The sequence below is a fragment of the Candoia aspera genome, chromosome 8, assembly GCF_035149785.1.
Source record: "Candoia aspera isolate rCanAsp1 chromosome 8, rCanAsp1.hap2, whole genome shotgun sequence".
Taxonomy (NCBI): domain Eukaryota; kingdom Metazoa; phylum Chordata; class Lepidosauria; order Squamata; family Boidae; genus Candoia; species Candoia aspera.
In genome coordinates, this window is record NC_086160.1 from 18,392,548 (window position 1) to 18,411,623 (window position 19,076).

At 38.6% G+C, this 19,076-nt stretch overlaps 1 protein-coding gene across 2 annotated transcripts in view; it reads right to left on the reverse strand.

Annotated features, from left to right (window-relative positions):
- Positions 1-19,076, reverse strand: part of DLC1 (DLC1 Rho GTPase activating protein) — a 283,634-nt gene that overhangs the window by 123,192 nt on the left and 141,366 nt on the right. The window contains exon 1 of one of the 2 annotated variants that reach the window (XM_063310382.1): positions 16,752-17,024. The exons of the other annotated variant lie outside the window; for it this stretch is intronic. Coding sequence (XP_063166452.1) covers positions 16,752-16,869 — 118 coding nt within the window. The 5' untranslated portion in view covers positions 16,870-17,024. Of the gene's footprint in view, positions 1-16,751; positions 17,025-19,076 lie in introns of those variants that run through there. 2 annotated transcript variants of the gene reach the window in all.

Below are 19,076 nucleotides of genomic sequence, written 5' to 3' on the forward strand. Positions count from 1 at the left end.
GAAAATAATGTATATGTTCAATGTATGGTGACATCAGGTCAGTAGCTTTGCTATTAATGCTCCATGTCAGATGTTGCATCTCTGTGGAAGTCTTTGTCAATTCTGCCTCACCTGAACTTAATTTTAGCATTTTGGAAAAGGCAGGATGTCATACAACAGGGAGAACTAGTAAATGGAAGCTGCAAAGGACAAGATAAAAAAGACAGGGAAGAGAAAGGACATTGGATGAAGTGGTATATGCCAAAAAGGATAAAAGTAAGAATTACTTCTCTGCAGATTTGGGAAGAAGCCTGTAGAGATTTAAGAGCCTGAGGGAAGGGGACATAATGCTGAATCCAGATTTATTATGTGTGCCCCATAGGCTATTATGAAATATTTACATGGAACAAGTTACAAAACATTCAAGTTAATCTCCAGAAAGTTAAAAAAGAATATGAACTGCATTTAGTGAGAAACTTGCCTTTGCTATCAATTGTCATAGACTTCAATCATTGGCCATGTTAAAAGAAGCAACATGATTTGGTAACATCCTCACCCTGTCCTTCTTTGAGTGCAATACTTGATTCAGGATTTTTTCCTCAACCCAGATGGTTAGAAAGGGCAATATGGCAAATAATGAAGCAGATCTTCAACATGGGATTGATCAGACAGAACGTTTGTGCCAATGAGACTTGATGGCATCTTCCTTCAGTTATTGCTGTTGGCAGAGCTTGAATTGCTAGAGCTAAGTAAGTCTGGCACAATTTGTATGAGGCTCTGCTAATCAGATAACAGGTTGTCTGGTGGTATGTTTTCAGACTATCGAATCGTAGAGCAAATCCAGAAATGGATGGCTTTATGATAGATAATTATGCCCCCCGCCCCCGATCCAGTCTCTGAGCTTTTTCAAGTGAAATAGCACATGTATATGTGTGGATGGGAGGTAGAATGAATATTGACCTGTGTGATAAATCAGCTGAGCAATAATTGGGCCTTATTTTGCTTTGAGGCTACAATAGAGATGCTAAGTTAACTTCTACAGGTTTTATTAGCAAGTCAGTTTATCATAACTCAGTTATTAATCAAGAGGTAGAGAGAATCTAGACTGTAATTTATGTGTAGACTGGCCAATTTCTGTTTAGTCACACACTTGCCAGGATTAAGTGCAAAGTTTAGATGGATCTTCATCCGAGATGGCATCACAGTCTTTAAATGTATAAACTACTTGGAGATATTTTGACTGAACTGTAAAGAATTTCTCTTCTTTATACAATTCAAATTCACTGTGAAGATTCTAGAAAAGATTTCCCCATCCTGGGGCAGACTTCAGTTCCTATGATCCCATATAAAGAAACATTTGATCACACAAGACTGAAATTGAGGACTGGGAAATACAGAACAATCATTTAATTGCAAATTCCTCTAAATATATTCATATATTTTGCCTGAGGATTGTCTCAAGCTTTGGCCAGACCGGGACCAGAAGAAAACCTGAAAAAAGAATTACTATAAAAAATAAACTCTTAATAAAAGTACAGTCCAAATTTCTATTATTATCACAGAGGGGGCTCTATTCAAACTAAATACCTAAAGAAAACAGTTAATATGCTTTTCCATTTATTGCACTGCGTATCAATCCTCCCAGGTATACTTAGGAAGTTACTGTCCTAGTAAGCCTTATGCAACTGTTCTCACAATGTGCTTAAAAAAAACAAAACCCATTGTTTTCCAGATCTGGAAGGCATCCATTATTTTCCAGTTCATTTTTTTTAAAATCAGAAATATGTATTGAAAGTTGTTCTTTCTAAATTCCTCATTCCTTTCTTCTAAACAGCATTTATGATCCTACACACACACACACACACACACACACACAAATACATTTTTTCAATCCAATGGATAGATTTAGTTTGCTAAATTGTTTCAGTTTTAGTTAAGCGTTTAAAAAAAATTAGCCTTTAAAAGCTATTATAGTATAAATTAGATGCAGAGTGTAACTCAGAGCCATTCAATGGAAATTTTGTAAATAAACTTCAATTTTGGATAATGCATCCCTGAACTGCAGATTATTGCAGAATTAAATTAAGATAGATGGTTTTGCTTGATTTAGTTTTGTTGTAATAAGACTAAATCTTTTCATAGGGTTAAAAGTCAGTTTAGATAGGTCAGTTATTGCATGCAGTTGAACACAAACATTCTTATGTAAAAGAAAAAAGGAAACCATAACATACTTGGTTTAATATGTACTGACGTATTTAATCAACTGCTAAGAGGCTAGTGAACCTGGTTATTTATGAAGAAGCTATTAAGTTTGCAAGCTTTTTTTTTTTGCTATAATGCTGTAAGATTCTAGAGTAAGAACAATTGTACTTGCAACACTGTGATGCAAATATGAATGGAGGGATCTTGTATTGTGACATCATGATGCACATTTCATCATTTTACTGCTATTGTTGTTAGAAACAGATTTCTATAGTGACAGATGCACATGCACACAGACTCCCATTCCATCCCACTTTTGCAGAACTAGTCCTGATGAAAATCACTTCTCTAAAATTATTGGCATTGGGGAAAAAAATCCTCACTCAGATTGGGGAAATTATGTTTTTCAACTTTAGGGTTATATTTCCTCACGGATAGTTCTCTGGCATTTGCATTCCAGCTGTTGGTGCAGTCCAAGTTAAAGTTTTTCTGAGTGACAAAAGTTGGGGCAGGTTTTTCCACATCCCACCAATCAGGCACCTACTTTCAAACATCCAAAGTTGTACTTTGTGTTGGAACTATCCGTTGAAAAAGCCCTTGCTGGCTTGAATTGGAGGATTTATTTATTTATTTATTTGTTCATTTGTTTGCTTCATATTATTACTGCGGTTTATAATCTGTCTTATTTCTGAAGACTCCAAGTAGCCTAGAAGTGAGAACATAAAAATCAAAATATGATAAATCAATAACATATCTGTAAGAAGAGTCTGGTGTGTAACCATTTGGGATAGCAGACTCTTCAGTTGTCTCCAAATGCCTTTTTGCAGAGACAGATTTCACCACTGTTATGGGGTAGTCCAGATACCTGGGAGTAGGTTTTCCAGAGACAGGGACCATCACTGAGAAGGCCCACACATGGGACTTCTGCCCCAGTTGCTTTGTGAAGGTTCTTCATGTATTATCCTTTAAACCTGACCCTGCACTACAGTTGTGAGGGCTGTGGAAAAAGTGCTTAAATGGCACCAGTGGGAGATTTTTTTCATGTCTAACTACTGTGGAGGATGCTTGTGGATCAATCACGGAGCCAATTTGGGCTCCATGTAGCCTGCAAGAGACTAGTTCCTCATTCCTGCTTAAAACAGTGCCCCATGTGGTTGATTGAAAAAAGATGAAATCTTTGCATCTCTTTCTACTGAACAGATTAGAGCAGTGTTCCTCAACCTTAGCAATGCCTTGGCTGGGGAATTCTGGGAGCTGAAGTCCAGACATCTCCAAGTTGCCAAGGTTGAGAAACACTGGACTGGGGGAAGAGAGGTGGAAGGGACATGTATTGATCACCTTGACACAGAGTTGTGTTTTGTCTGGTCCAAGCCATTATTCAACCATTATTGGAAAAGGAAAAGTCAACGAAGTAATGAAAATCCATTATTCATTCCTACTCTTCTCTAAATTTCTTCCCAAATTCTTTATGGTGCTTTTTTTTTTTAAATACAGCTCCTTATAGCTCTTTTTCCTGTAGTTTTCTGCCTCTTTCAGTCCTTTATTTCCTTCTGACTCCTGCATGTCAAAGTCACTTGGCCCACTTTGTAATGTTTATCTTGCAACTATGAATCAAGAAATGGAAACAGAATAATTGGCTATTATACATATATAAGTGCTATTTTGGTGGAACCAAATAGGTATATGATGCTCCAGAAAGTCACACAAACTACATAAATGGAGTTTTTGATTTTCCTAAGAAATTAAAACTATGTTTAAATTCAGAAGATGGAAGTCAAGTGGGAGGATAATAAGAAATGGAAACAAGTAAATGAAGCCAACTTTACTAGAGGATGAAAACTAAGGACAAGACAGAGGTTCTAACACTTTGTGGCATTGCAACACCCCCAAATATCAAAGAAACCCATGTGAACCCCATTCCACAAATAAACCCATGATTGCATTGGAAAAAGAAATAAACACAACACCTGCCCTTAGTAATTAAATTTAAATTTCCATAGGCATCATCACCTGGATCCCTGCCAGCAGAACAGGAACAAGTTCTGACAGTGACCCTGCCCTAAATATGCAACCCCTCCAAAATTTATGATCCCCCTTAAATTTGCTCATGACCCCCCAGGAAGTCACACCACACAGCATGAGAAACCCTGGGCAAAGCTAAAGACTTCATGGAACACACAGATTCTGAAGGGAACTAGCATTAACTGTATTGTGTCTGTACCTGGGAGGGAATTCCAGGCATTATCAGCAAAAGAAAGCAAACATTCTTAATGTAGCTTAGTGTAGCTGATACTGTTCCTGGAAAACTTTCTCATAATTTTTCATAAGTGTCCTCTGCATAGAAAGAAGTATGAGGATGACAAGTAGTGAAACAATGGTTAGAATGCAAACTATTCCTGTTCTTCTATTTTCTTTGCTTCCTGTTGTCTGGACAGCTTAGCATTCAGTGCTTCATCCTGGGCAGAATTAGCTAATTATGCAGCTCCTTTTAATTGAAAATAGCATTCTTGTAAAATTCTCCTTATCTCAGAACCAGCCTTCTCACAGACCTCATATCCTGTAGCAGAGCTGAACATGCTGGTGATAACAGGAAAGTTCAGCTATGTCTGGGTGGGTGCCAAACACTAATTTCATTTCCCGCTCTCTTCCAATCACACTCATGTGCAAAAGAAGTTGGATGCAGCAAACAAAACAGAGAGACAGTGTTGCTTAGAAGTTAATCAAAACATCAATAAGTCATAACATCTGGAAGCCATCATCCAACAAGCGATGTCCGGAAACTGTCAGATGTTTGCCGCCATAGTGTTGTAGCATATGTTGAATAAGGTTCTTTCATAAGTTGATATGCAAAATATTTTAGCACTTTCCCTTTCAGAAAGATTGAAAGAAATAGCAAAACGTAAAGCTATCCATTTCAGGTAGGGAGAGTTGGATTGTTCCATGCAAGGAAAATATATTCCCACACCTTTGTTTGCCAAAATAATTCACATGAAGGAATGGAAGGTGCAATGGTTTAGCAGGGGGGAGAGAGAGAGAGAGAGAGACATGCTGTTTTTGCTGCCTTTGATGATTCTTCTCTTCAGATCATTTATTTGAAATGCTTATATTCTATCTTCTAATTTCATATGTGTTTAGCTTTTCCAAAAGTATATGTGCACAATAGGCTATTTTGATATAAGGTCAAGCTTTAGTTTTACATTAAGAGAACAAGCTGCAGTGCTTCCCTAACTCACAGAAATCCCTCTCTATCTACCTTGGTATAACCACAAAAAGTTTGGGTTTCCTTTTCAGCCTTTCCTATTCAATTTGATGGAAAACAAGAGTTTTCAAATAAAATAAAAACTAAGAGGAAGTATGTGGAGTCCTTGGTGCTCTCTGAGCCTGGTTGTTTTCTTGCAGATGTTTCATTGCCAGACTAGGCAACATCTTCAGTGTGACTGAAGTCAGTTCAACCCTGAGCTACAAGTATTTGATTCAATAAGAGGAAGTAAATGCAATTAACTGGATGGGTTTGTAGGGAGCAGGAGTGGCTGCGGAGGGGGGGAGGAATGCCAAAAAATTAAAGATGGCACCACAATGTGCAACGAAAGACCCACCTGTTTGTCATGCATGAAAAAAAGGTAGGACTTTAATCACACGGTAGTGCCACCATCTTGCCTTTTCTGACACCCCACCCCCTGCAGACCCTCCTGGTAGGAGGTTTGTACTTTCTTACCCAAAGTTTGTTTTGACTGTTCTGACTTTCATTGTACAATCACTTCCCCATTGGTCTGCAGCCTTTCCGGCTTTCTCTGTCTCAGTTATATCCCAAGAGAAACCATAATCTTTCTCTGGGTCCTTTTCAGATCATAAAACACAGGTAGCCAGGAAGGCAAAGGAGAGATGCAAAACAAAATGAAACAAAAAAGGATCGCCACAATTTGTCACAAAAATTAGGTAAGTGCAGAATTGTAATCCTGAAACAAGGAAACTGAGAAGAGAAAAAGAGAGGAATGAATGTTTGGGAAACTGGAAAGCGTGGTTCAGGATGGAGTAAAAAAGTAAAGTTTCAGTGAGCATCACTACTGGTGATTTCCTGCTGAGACGGAGAACAAATGAAAAAAAATAATAAAAGGTAATAATAGCAGATTTTCAAAGCACTTCAAAACAATGGGAACAGGACATGAAATTACAGTGAGACCAACAACTTTCTCCTGCCCTATCCAGAAACTGACTGCTCTATGACTAGTAGCCATTGATAACCTTGTCCTCCCTTATTTTGTGGAATCCCCCCATAAACCTGGAGGCCATCATTAGAACTAAGGAAATAAACTCCATGCTCCAGCTATGCCTTGTGTCAAAAAGTGCTTGCTTTTGTCTGAGGCCAGCTTGGAATTTAGAACAGGCTGTTTTAAGGTCATTCAGATTAGCATTAGTGTAGAGCTGTTTTCACATGCCTGCTCTGCTGGTTGGAATTAAACATGTCGCTGTTACTTATTGTGTGGCTCATTTTTATGCCTCCATTATGGTATGCCTAGTTCTTGGAGGGTAGAAAGATAAAAGTTATTAAGTAAAAATACACACTGTTTATTTCTTCAGGGTCCTTAACTTTTCAGAAGTGGCTTAGGTTTACCTCTATTGGCAATAATACTGTAGCTGTTCACACAGACAGCATCTCTGTCTTCTTAATGCTCACTGGGCATCTTCTCTCCAATCAGCAATGTTCCTTCTTTTTAAGGTAAATGTGAAACAATTCACTTTTCACATAGGCCTCTTGCTTTTCCTGCTATTTTCTTAAAATACAATTATTATATTTTAAAATAACTCTAATTGCTGCTACAAGGTTTTGCTGCTGATTTTTCTCTTCCTGCTTCTGTGCCCTCGTATTGATGGAACTATTTATTCATTTAAAGAACTTACATGGCTGTCTCTCTCTCATATAATGATCCTAGGAATTCATATTTTTAATAGCATTTTTATGATTTTACTTTTGTCATAATCTTTGGAACACTGTTGAGGAAACACAGACAATTCATCTTTTAAATACATAGTTTCAGAGCAGCTGCTCTGGACTTGGTATGGAAGGAAAGGAAGCACAAATGCCTCATTTTTCATATCCCTCTTGTATCTTCATCTCATCAAAGAAAGAATTTTTGGCATCCCATGTGGAAATGCAGAAGTTGTATACTATCTATGTAGCCAGAGGCCTGGGGCTGAATAGTGCTGAAAGAAAAGGATGTCCAAAAGGATTTCAAAATATTGTGGAAGTTGAATACATTGCTCTTCTTACAGTTTTCTTCTTGATCTAAGGAACATACCATACCCTCCAGTATGTACACATAGACACACACACACAGACACACACAAAATGCATACACGCAGTGTCAAAATGGCACATTCCTCCAAAACCCATAACTCTTGCTGGCCGCAAATACATTGTATGTGTGAAGACTAGGTAGGAAGCATTGCTTTATTTAAGCTGATAATCATTTTTACTAATTAGCTGTTTGTTTTTACACGATATGCCTGAGTCATATATGGCGTATGGCACATATAGAAATTGTAAATCAATCAATCAATTTGCATTCTGTTTACAAAGTGATAGACATGTATGGCATTCTTAGGCAGCAAAGCATACTTTGCCACTAAGTAACCCAAGGTTGTTGTTTTTTTGAAAATCGACATTGGAAGCAGTGTTGGGAGAAGGGTTAGGTCTGCAAAATTTATGTTTCTCCAGTAAATGAGCAGAGATATATTGTGACCCACTAAGTGCTTGAAACATATACCCTGTTTTTACAATCCTAAACAGTCATCAAACCAGGACATTTATCATATGGGGCATCGTGCTTGTCCAGTGTATTTGGCTTGGTAGGCCAGAAATACTGTCGGCCAAATATATTTAAAAGAAAGAGACAGGCGAATACTGCCATGAGCAGTAAAGACAGAAAGCTTGATGTTTGCCATTAGTCACTGCCAGAATAAATGTTTTGAATTGGAGTGTGATTAATGTGCTGTGTATACTGTAGCTCACCAATATAATTAGCAGAGTTGATTACAGGCAATGATGCATTCTTGCGCTCATGGACTTCTGCAAAAAATAATTCTGGCAACACACATTAAATGGGTTGTGGTGGTAACAGCCCATTTTTCCTCCTCTCCTTTGCAAGGAGAAATTCATTTTGCAACTGAGCACTTCGTCCTTCCATCAATGAAAGTGACGGCATAATCGTATTTCTTTCTGCTCCTACTGAGGCATTTGCACAGTTACATGCAAAATTAATTACTCAGAGAAGCATCAGACTATATAGCCTGGGGGTAAATACTCTTTTTTCAATCATAAACCATGTTCCCATAGGGATAATCTGTTGGGAGATGCAGAATGGAAATGGCTCAAATAAGTATTAGAGGCCAGAGTGGGTGGGGGCAACCACGCTCATTCTAATAACCTTTTTCTACCCTCTTTGACACCCCTCTTTGCTCTATCTTCCAAGCAACAGGCTGCTGAGAAAGCAGAGAGATCTATCAGAAACCTGAACCAATGCTAGGCTGATGCCCTATGAGGTGTGAAAATGGCAGGTTGCCTATCCCTAACTTTTATGAATTGAAACAGATTCAGCACAGTGCAGGGAAGATCATTAGTGGTATGCAAAATTGGAACTATGTATATGGAGCCAAGAGAAGAAAAGGATGAGGAGGCAAATGGTGTCACTTTTCAAATATTTGGAAGCCTACGATAAAGGAGAAGACAAATACTTACTTTCTGCTCCCCTAGAGGGCAGGTTTCAGCTAAGTATTAGGAAAAACTCTCTACTGTAATGGAAATACCAATTTAACAATGGAACCAGTTACATAAAAGAGTAGTGATCCCTCCCTTGCTGAAGGTTTTCTTGACAGCTATCTTTTAAATACATGTAAGCAGGAAGTCTTACCAGCTATCCCTAAATCTATCATTCTAAATATGGTGAATTAACCAATAAACTTCAATGATTAATTAGCAAAATATATGGGGCTTTTCTGTGATGGTTTTAGAAATACCGAATGTTGCTTTTTGAAAAAAATAACGCAATATTATAATATACTGGTGAATTATATATTTCAAAAATATAGAACCAAAACTATTCTTCATTCCCCTGAACGCCAATGTTTGATATATTTGGGCTGAATATTCATTTACAACACTCATGATAAAGCAAGCGCACTGCTGGTTGTATGGTGGCAGGGCTGTTGGGAACTTCACATATCAGCCTTCAGATGAGAAGGGCAAGGGTGTTGAAAAAGAAAACATTCCAAGAGCTGAAGATAAACAGTACTAGATTTGCACCAAAACCTCTTCAGGGAAAAATGTGCAGGAGTATTGGAAAGCTCTGAAGAGTGACAATTTCAAGGGAAGGCATTAAGGCAAGGATACCGACGGATTTTTATTTCAAGCTGCTGTTGAACATTCTTGGTCAGACTTCTGATCTGTACTCATTCTTCCTTATACCTTTAGTATGAGTTATAAGAGTCTTCTACAGGCAGACTCCAAATTCTCCAGGAATGAGTCTCTAAGGTCACAGAGGGCCTCCCATTTTGTCCTGCCCTGTATCCAGCCTTTCTGAGTCCCCTCCTTCAACCCTCTCCTCTCCAAAATCCTTAGTCCTTTCCAGCTGTGTTGGGACAGCAACTCCTAGTCATGCCGACTGGGAATTCTGAGAACTGTTGTACCAAGATATCAGGAGAACATCAGATTGGGAAAATAGTTATTCATTGTGCCATTCCTTTGGCAGCTTTGTTTGTGATACAATAGCAGCACAGGTGTTGCTGTTCTAGATCTTAAGTTTTTAGCATAGTTTTTGATCCAACAATATGGTTTGCATTTTTTAAATTGTACCTTGACCTAGGATTTTTCCATAGGCAAGTGAATGTTATATACCTAGCATAGCCCCTTATTAATAAATGCATTTGAGTTTTGAAGTATATATTATATTCTGCTGAGTCAGGCCAGCATCCCATCTACCTTGAGAATTCATCTGCACCATGGCAGCAAATTCCGGAATTTCAGTCATGGTCTTTTTCAGCCCTAACTGAGGCTGGCAAGGATTCAGTTTGGGACTCTCTGCAGGCAAAATATGTGCTGTATGCATAGTTTTGACTTTTACCTTGTTGCCATTTGCTTGCAGAAAAAGACTCTCAGACTAACCCTCTTACAAGGAAATTTCACCTTACTGTTTAGAAAATGTTCAGAGCCATCTAGCTAAAACCATGGAAAAATCTGACAAAGATCTGAGATGCTAATATTGCAGTAGGCAAGAGCTTAATGACAGCTCCTTTTTCTTCTTGGAAAATGTTTTGCTTATCTCTTATGGACCTTTAAAGCACTAGGTTCAAGGAGAGACAACCTGTTTACTAACACTTAGCATTCCCAAAATGTTTGAACTGAAGCTTGATGTGGCAATCCCTTTTCCCACAGGTACACAGTGTCTGCTCAAGTAAACACAAAAGTGTGAAGAGTAGGCATGCATTTCTCAACACAAACTGGACTTGCATCAGGGAGCTAACACAGTGATACATATAATTCCATGTATATCCCCCAGCATTTGGAGATTAGCTCTCTTCTTTCACATTTTTATCTTTGTAGCACAACAAATTCCAGTGTAACTCTAGGGCAATAATAACAAACATGATCATGTGAAATAGTTCTGAACTCTAAATATCAAAATACTTTCCAAAGCTCATTACATATCAAAATCGTTACATGAAGGGATATACAGCTTATATTTCTACAACATCTTCCCTCAGCAAATATCCTCAAGGTATGGTATCTGTACAAATGAATAATAATTTCTATAGAATCAAAGTACACATAACATTGGAACAACTGTGCTTTTCTTAACTCAAAACTGTTGTGTCATGAGAGAAAACCTAATCAAAACAGCTATGTCATAAAAGGATATGTAGTGTTCTTTATATGATTTATTATTTTTTTGCAAGACAATTAACAACTTCACAGGAATGTATGATATACTAGGAGAAGGCACAGAGGTTGGGCCTGGGAAACTGTGTGGGGAAAAAGGAAAATTCTGAGAGTGCCTTGGACTGCAAGAAGATCAAACCAGTCCATCCTCCAGGAAATTAAGCCAGACTGCTCACTTGAGGCAATGATATTAAAGGCAAAACTGAAGTACTTTGGCCACATAATGAGAAGACAGGACACCCTGGAGAAGATGCTGATGCTAGGGAGAGTGGAGGGCAAAAGGAAGAGGGGCCGACCAAGGGCAAGATGGATGGATGATATTCTAGAGGTGACAGATTTGTCCTTGGGGGAGCTGGGGATGGTGACGATCAACAGGAAGCTCTGGCGTGGGCTGGTCCATGAAGTCACAAAGAGTTGGAAGTGACCAAATGAATAAAGAACAAAATTGCTTTCCCTAGCAGTGTTAGTCTGGGTTTGTTTTTAAGCCTAACAAACAGCAGGATGATTTGATTTCAACTGTTTAGTGTCAGTTTTGTTTTAGCTTTGTGTATGCCAACTACTGGACTTCGAAGAAGCAGGATAGGAAGTGTGTTGGAGAACTTTGGTGTTGGAGAAGATTCATGAGAATACTGTGGACAGCCAAGAAAACAAAGGGATCATCAAACAAATCAACCCAGAGTTCTCACTCAAGGCACAAATGACCAGGTTCAAATTATCCTACTTTGGACACATTATGCAAAGACCCAGGTCTCTGGAGGAGGCTCTGATGCTGGGAAAGGTAGAAGGAAAGAGAAGAAGAGGATGACCAGTGACAAGGTGGATGGACTCAGTTACAGTGGTGATGAGTGCACTACTGGAAGACTTGAAAGACCAGTAAGATCATCATGGAGAAAATCTATTGATGTGGTTGCTAGGAGTCAAAACAACTTGGTGGCACATAATCAATCACAGTCAATCAATCAATCAAAACTGCCAACTACAATGTACATTTTGAAATAAACTTATAAAGACGGCTGCTTTGGTTAGTAACATAGGAAATAGTCTATTCATATATAAAACTGCATCTGTTTAATCTAGTGGAACCATTTCTCACCCACCATGGAAGGTGCTGCAGAAAGCATCAGAAAGCTAATTAATATTCATAATCAATGTAAGAATCCAAATGTAAATCATTGTCAACAAGAGCATTTGAAATAAAAACCATCATCTTGTAGGCTCCAGTACACATATGGCACAAAATCATACAGTACAGTAGTCAAAGTGGAACTCTTAAGCTAGGGAAGCTTGGATCAAATTGCCACCAGGCCATGCAACAGCATGAATGATTTTTAGTTTATTAATTCTCAAGGATATAGTGAGGATAAAAACTGGGTGATTCTAAATACTTTAAAAAAGTATAAAAATAAACATAAAAAGCCTGACCTTTTTAGAAAAAAAAGAGGCATTCAGCTTCTTTGTTTTTAATTTTCCTTTCCAGAATTCAGAGGGCATAGAAAACCCTCACCCTTTTAAATAGGTTTCAGACAAAACTTAGATTCTAGATTGGGTGCACCACAGGTTGATGAATGATGGCTCTGTAGCTAAATGCAAACCAGGCATATTATTGTACCTGTCAACTTTAGAGCTTTGTCTGATTCTGGAAAATCAAATGCTCACTACTTTTTACAGTCCTCCAACATCTAATCTCTGAGGAGAGGAGGCTTTTTGAAAAAAGGAAAAAAGAAAAACCTGTAACTGATTGTAAATGTCTGCCATCAAGAATATAAACGTCCATCCTTATCAGTGTACGCCAAGAGGCTTGGGGAGGATGGCTTTGGTTTCATTCTAGGAATGCAGCAGTCTCTGTAACAAGCATCTTTGTCTCTAATATTTTCCAGCCTTAGATGTGTTTTTGTAAAGGGAAAAGAAGAAATATGTAGACATTGACACTTGTTTTGCTTTGATAACACCTACCATGTTTTAAAGGCATGTCATGGAAGGTTCAAAGGTACAGATTGCACATACCTTTACATATCTCTCTGTAAAGTACTGAGTAGAAAGCAAGGAGCCAGATTTGCTTGGAGAAGAGGCAAATAATGTTTGTGGAGGTTGGGCAGATATTCCTGGAAGCTGCTGACATCAATGACAAGTGAAACTGAGCTGTGAACAGCTTTATGCAAGCCCTCCTAACTGGGTAGGTACATAAGCAGAAATTGACCTAATCAGTGTCTACCAACTCTTCTGCTATTCCCTGTGCTCCATGTTTTATTCCATTAACTTAGTTATAAGAATTAACCTCAACCAAGCATAGACAGAATGTTTATTACAAATGTTCATTTGTGTCCTACAGAATTTACCTGCAAAAGATGTCCTTGAAAAAGAAATATTACCCTAATCTGACATTTTCTAAATAGTTTGGACTACTGATCTAATCACTCTTGGCCAGCATACTAATCATACTGAGAAGAGAGGAACAGTGTTCTAGGCAGCACATATGAAGGGCATTAGTCTGGGGAAATGACTCTATTTACAAAACAGTTGTTTAACAGGTTTGGTCCAGCATGATTCAGGAGTTGTAGGTCGAGCAGATAAGATATAGCAAATATCTGGAAAGTGCAGTGCAAAACAGCTTAGTTACAAGCTATTGTCCTCTTGTACCTTGAACACAACTAGTCCAAAATGCCATTCTGACTTGAAATGAAAGAATCCAAAGAGTATTTTAATTGTCTTCTTTAAATTCTATAATCTTCATTATTGTTGGTATTATTATTAGTATTAGTATTAGTATCAGTATTATTTTAAACTGGTTCTTGTAAGACACCTTGAAGCAATAACCAGCATATACACCTGATAGTTTTACAGATCTACATATAATCTGTATTAGATGGCACTTGAGGTAAACCAACCAGAATACTGATTGGCTTAAACTGCTGTGAAAGTATAGAATACTGTACTTTGTGTGTGGGGGCAGAATAAACAATTTGATAGCAATTCAAATCTCATCTGGAGTGATGAATGATCTCATCTGTGAAATAGAGAAGATAAGAGCTACATAACTTAGTGGCCAGCAGTATCCAAGCAGGCAACAGATTGGGAAAAGAACTCAAAGGAAAGAGTGATAGGATTTAGGAAAAAGAATAAAGCAAGAAAGCTTCTTAGAGAAAGTCTCTGGAGAAAACTTCATAGTTTTTAAGATGGGGGATATTGTTTCTATGCTCACTGCCTTAATGTGATATAAAACTCATTAAGGGAGCAAGCAGGCCTGAAATCCCTGCTGGCTGGTTGTCTCCCATGGAATTCCATGGCTTTATTGAGTTTATTTATGTACTGCTGAACAAGTGAAAGCATTTCAGAGCAGCCTGCCTATCTTTCAAAACCAGCAAGACAATTTGGGTAATAACAAAAATCTAACTACTTTCTACCCAACTCCCTCAAGTCCCTGATTTACAGTCTTGCAATATGAAAGATCTTACTCTTCTCAATCCATCATCCTGACAACCATTTATCAATCATAAACCAAGAGTGGACAACCTGCAACCCTACAGATGATATTTATTCTCAGCAGCACCAGCCATCATGGACAATAGCAAGGGATGCTGGGAATTGCATTACAGAAGATCATAGGATCAATCAGCCCCTAGGCTGTACAGAAAATAGAGAAAAAGTGAAAATGGGTCTTCAACCTTTCCTACTTCTAGAAAGAAATGAAGCCATATTCTTAATAAGATGATGATGATGATGATGATGATGATGATGATGAATTATTCAATTTGTGTGGCTACCCATCTCAACTAAGCAACTCTGGGTGGCTCACAACAGGTAAAAACAATCTAAATAAGTCAACAAGATTATTGCTAAGATTAAGTGACAAGTGAAAGCTTGTTTCACCCCTGCTGCAAGATTAAGGCCAAATTCACATAATTAAAATATGTTTAATTTTATATTGATATCATTGTCATCATTTTGGTCTGCCATAGCCCTGCAGGGGTCTAGAGAATTGGCATTTGAAGAGGATGCGAAGACTCATCTGTTACAAATTCTTAAAACCACCAACCCCACTTCACAGAATTATAAGTTGATTATAGAAAGGAAAATTTATTTTAGAAGTACAAGAGTGGGCTACATGAAACAAACTACAGAGCTAATTTCTGTAAGCAATAAGATCAGATCTTTGGCAAGACTAAACTATGCCTCCCTGAAAACATGATGGGTGGGAAGGAAAAGGGAGGGAGCCAAAAAGAAAGAAAAAGAAGGAATGATAGTAAAAGACAAAGGGATACCTTGCTCACTATTCCTTCTGGCCCTTCCCACTAATGGCATGTAGCCCCTAGTAAATTACTCCCATGGAAATATATCTCCCAAAGAAAGATGGGCTTCTCTCCCTTGCCAATTTACAAGTTTCAAAGTTTGGCAGATGTCCAGCAAGGACAGATCTGAAAAGGACTATACTCATAATATATTGCACTCTTCTTGCAATGTCTTTTCACAATCCAATTCTACCAACTTTTCTATAGAGGCTGATATTTCAGCATATTCAGACTTCATTCCAGTACACATCTACTGTATCTATAGGGGAAACCTACTGGGCACCCTGAGACTTACTTTTAAAGAAGCCAACATAGATACAGTAGGTATGTGCTCTTAGAATTACTTCAGAAGTATAAACCTCCCCATGTATTATTTTTACATTCATTTTAAGTATAATATGGAAATTAGGTAGCAGCATAAAATGATGCTGGAGTATTTGGAGGGAGGGAAGGATAGGAAACAATTTAGTCATACTGGTTACTGAATACTTACAAACAATTATGGGAGAAATGCTGAGGCTATCTACTTCATGAAATATCTAGCACAGCTATGAAAAAAAGTTTGCCTTGTTGGCTTGTCCCTGTTTGGTTGAAGATAAAAAGAGTTCAGGTTTTCTCTATAATATTCAGCTTGCTGCCTTGTATCAGGAATATTTCTCAGCTTTCCTGCTTTAAAAAACTTGACAGTATATCTAAGTAACATGTAATCTCCTAAGGGTCCTAGATCTGGGCTGTAAACATCTGGATGACCACTAGATAGTAGCAATGAGATAAGGAAAACTCTGACTCTTTGGTCCTCTGGATTTTTGTTTTGTTTTTAAGTCCCACCAACCAAGTCAGGATGTTGTCAACACAATTCAGTTTGCATACTAAGTGTCAGATACTGTCATCAAGAACATGTGTTTGGGCTGCAAAGTAGCCTTGTCACTGGGGAAAAATAGCCTGCGATCTCAGGATACCCTGTCCAGAGGCCTATATCTCACTATTGGCAAGGAAACCATTCTTAAGGCAACCCACTGAAGCAAACAAGTTCAATAAAGTACGTGGGGCTTGTTTTCTTTGCAAGGGGGGAAAAATGCTTCATTTGAATTTCCTAGGAGAAAATCAGAGGGCATAAGATGTTGAATTCTTTACTAATCCTTTTTCTTTTTTCAGGAAAGGCATTTTTTTTACAAGCCCACAGTTACTGAATCTTGCACTGATAAATCTCAATCGGAAATATTTGGGATACAGGGGGGTGATGAAAAATTGCAGGGATAATGTTCTCAGCTCCGCTCAATTGCATCTCCTACATTATCACTAGGGACATGATCCCCTGGGTAAAGAAAACCCGTTCTCAGCCACCTCCTCACCTGCCAGGCGTCGGTCTCTGGTGCTCTTCCAGATAGTATCCAAGGCTCTAGCAGTGGAGTTCTTGATATGATCGCTGAATGATCTTCTCAAAGGGGGTCTTCCTGCATGGTGATCCATAATGCCAGGCAGGAAAATTTCACATCCACAACACTAAAACAAGTCAGGCCTTGGGAGAAAGGTACATTTGCTTGTGCTGTTATTTCCTGGATAATTTCTCAGTAAGGTGGGCTCATTACAGGCGAGAGGCTTGTCGTCAGCTGTGTTTTCTTTCAAGATTCAAGCACTGCAGCTCTTCTCACTGCAGATACAGGGAAGCTGAGAGATTGCAGGCAATCTGTTGGCAAGCTGCCGAGCTCAGGGCTGTTGCCCGCCACATCTGACAAGGCTTATCGATGAGCCTCTTGTTTAGATCTGGAGCACAAGTATGGAGAATGGCAATAGATTTCAGGCTTCCTGATTCAATGAAGTAAAACACTGGATTCCTCCATTCACACGTACCCTTGTTTTTGAAAAGCAACATGTCTTTGCTGTGCTGATGTTTGGTGATCTTTTGTTTTCAGGGAAAGACAGGTACCCAAAGGAAGCAAAACAAAACAGAAATGGCAAAGTTGCCTTTTCCTGATATTGCACATTTGTTTTGCTTCCCACCATCATTTCTCTCTCCGTTCGCCCTCTCCCTCACACATACTACCAATTGCCACTCAAAAGTCAGGTTTCATTCTTCAGTCCCTTCTGTGAAAGAAGAGAATGATTTGCAGCACTTGATTTCATGCAGACTTAATTTCTAAGAAGCTGAGGCATCACCAGGCCTCTGGGCAGCTGGTCTGTACAACCTTGACTTATGGATGCCCAAGGTGATTTCATCAATGACTTCTTTCCCCAGCATATGGTTATCCTGGACATTCAGTGGCTATTCTGGGAACTCTCACAGCAAACAATGGATAGGGCCTGACCCATCTGTGGTACTCTATGGGCAATGTCATCTCAAGAGCTAGCAGTGGCATGAAAAAAGTTAACATGGACTGATTGTATGGCAGCATCTACCAGGAGTATTTAGACTACAATCTCTTGTACACCATGGCCCAGATCCCAGCCCTGCCATCTGAAATTGAGAAAAGAAGCAACTGGAAAGTGTGCTCTCCTACTTCTGAGCCAGATGAACCAGAGTTTTGATGATGTATAAGGCAGGTAGCTTCAACTTAGCATGAACTGGTGGAAAGTTGTGATGGCTGGGGGCTAAAATTATTGTGTGAATATTTCTGTTATGCGGAAACTCTTCAGTCGATTCCTGGATTTGGCAAACATGGTCAGCATTAATGCAAAGAGGAAGCACTCTGAACATGCTCAATGGTTGTGTATCATGATCAACAATCAATTAAACACAGTCCAAAGACTCAGATGTTGCCCTAATTATTACTTCACACATCCCAGAGCCAAATTCTCTGTTAGAATAAGCAGAGGTTTGCTTATCATCAAGGGGCTAAAGGGAAACCTGACATTTGCACAGACAATGGACCTTGCTCTGTGACAAATATGTAGGTTAAGGGGATTAGGAAGGGAACAGGAAAAAAACCGTGAACAATTTCTTTGTGTTTTCAGATATTCTCCTTAATTTTTTACTGTAAATTGGTTTCTTTTTTTTCAAAATGAGAACTCTTATGTTTCTGAAGTTTTATACTGTCAGTATTATAACAATGATACCATCACCTAAAAGTTGTTTTTCCAGATATCTGAAAGTTTTTTTTACTGTCCAGCTGAATATTCATTTTAAATAAGCATATAACCAACACAACGACTTAATATCTGCATCACATTTATACTCTTCAATTCCAGTGAGAAAACAGGTAGGGCCAGGTCTTTTACATTTGTTGCCTAAAAAAAGAGAGAAGACTTCATTTGTTTGTCCTGTAGGAATACTTCAAAATTAAGAATATCTCAAAACCCTCAACAAAAACATTCTCACTTCTCGCCATCTTTTCTGCTGCTTGTCCAGATACATCATTCCTGGATTTGGCACTACCCCAAACATTGTATTAATTGTCAGGAACCTGGAGACTGCAAACTGATCAAGACTGTACATTAATTTCATTTTGCCCATGTTCACACTGAAGAGAGAGTGTACGGGGCACAAACGACTACACAGAACTCAGGGCTGTTCCTCAGGGCTATGCTCACAGAAAACTGTACTGACATAAACATTTCTTGCCCACGCTAATGATCCTTATCCTGCCACAAATTGTGGTAAATTATGCTGTCCTTTCTGTTGGTGTCTAGGGCATGTTAAGGACAGGAATGGATACATTCCTCTGACTTTTCTTCCTCTT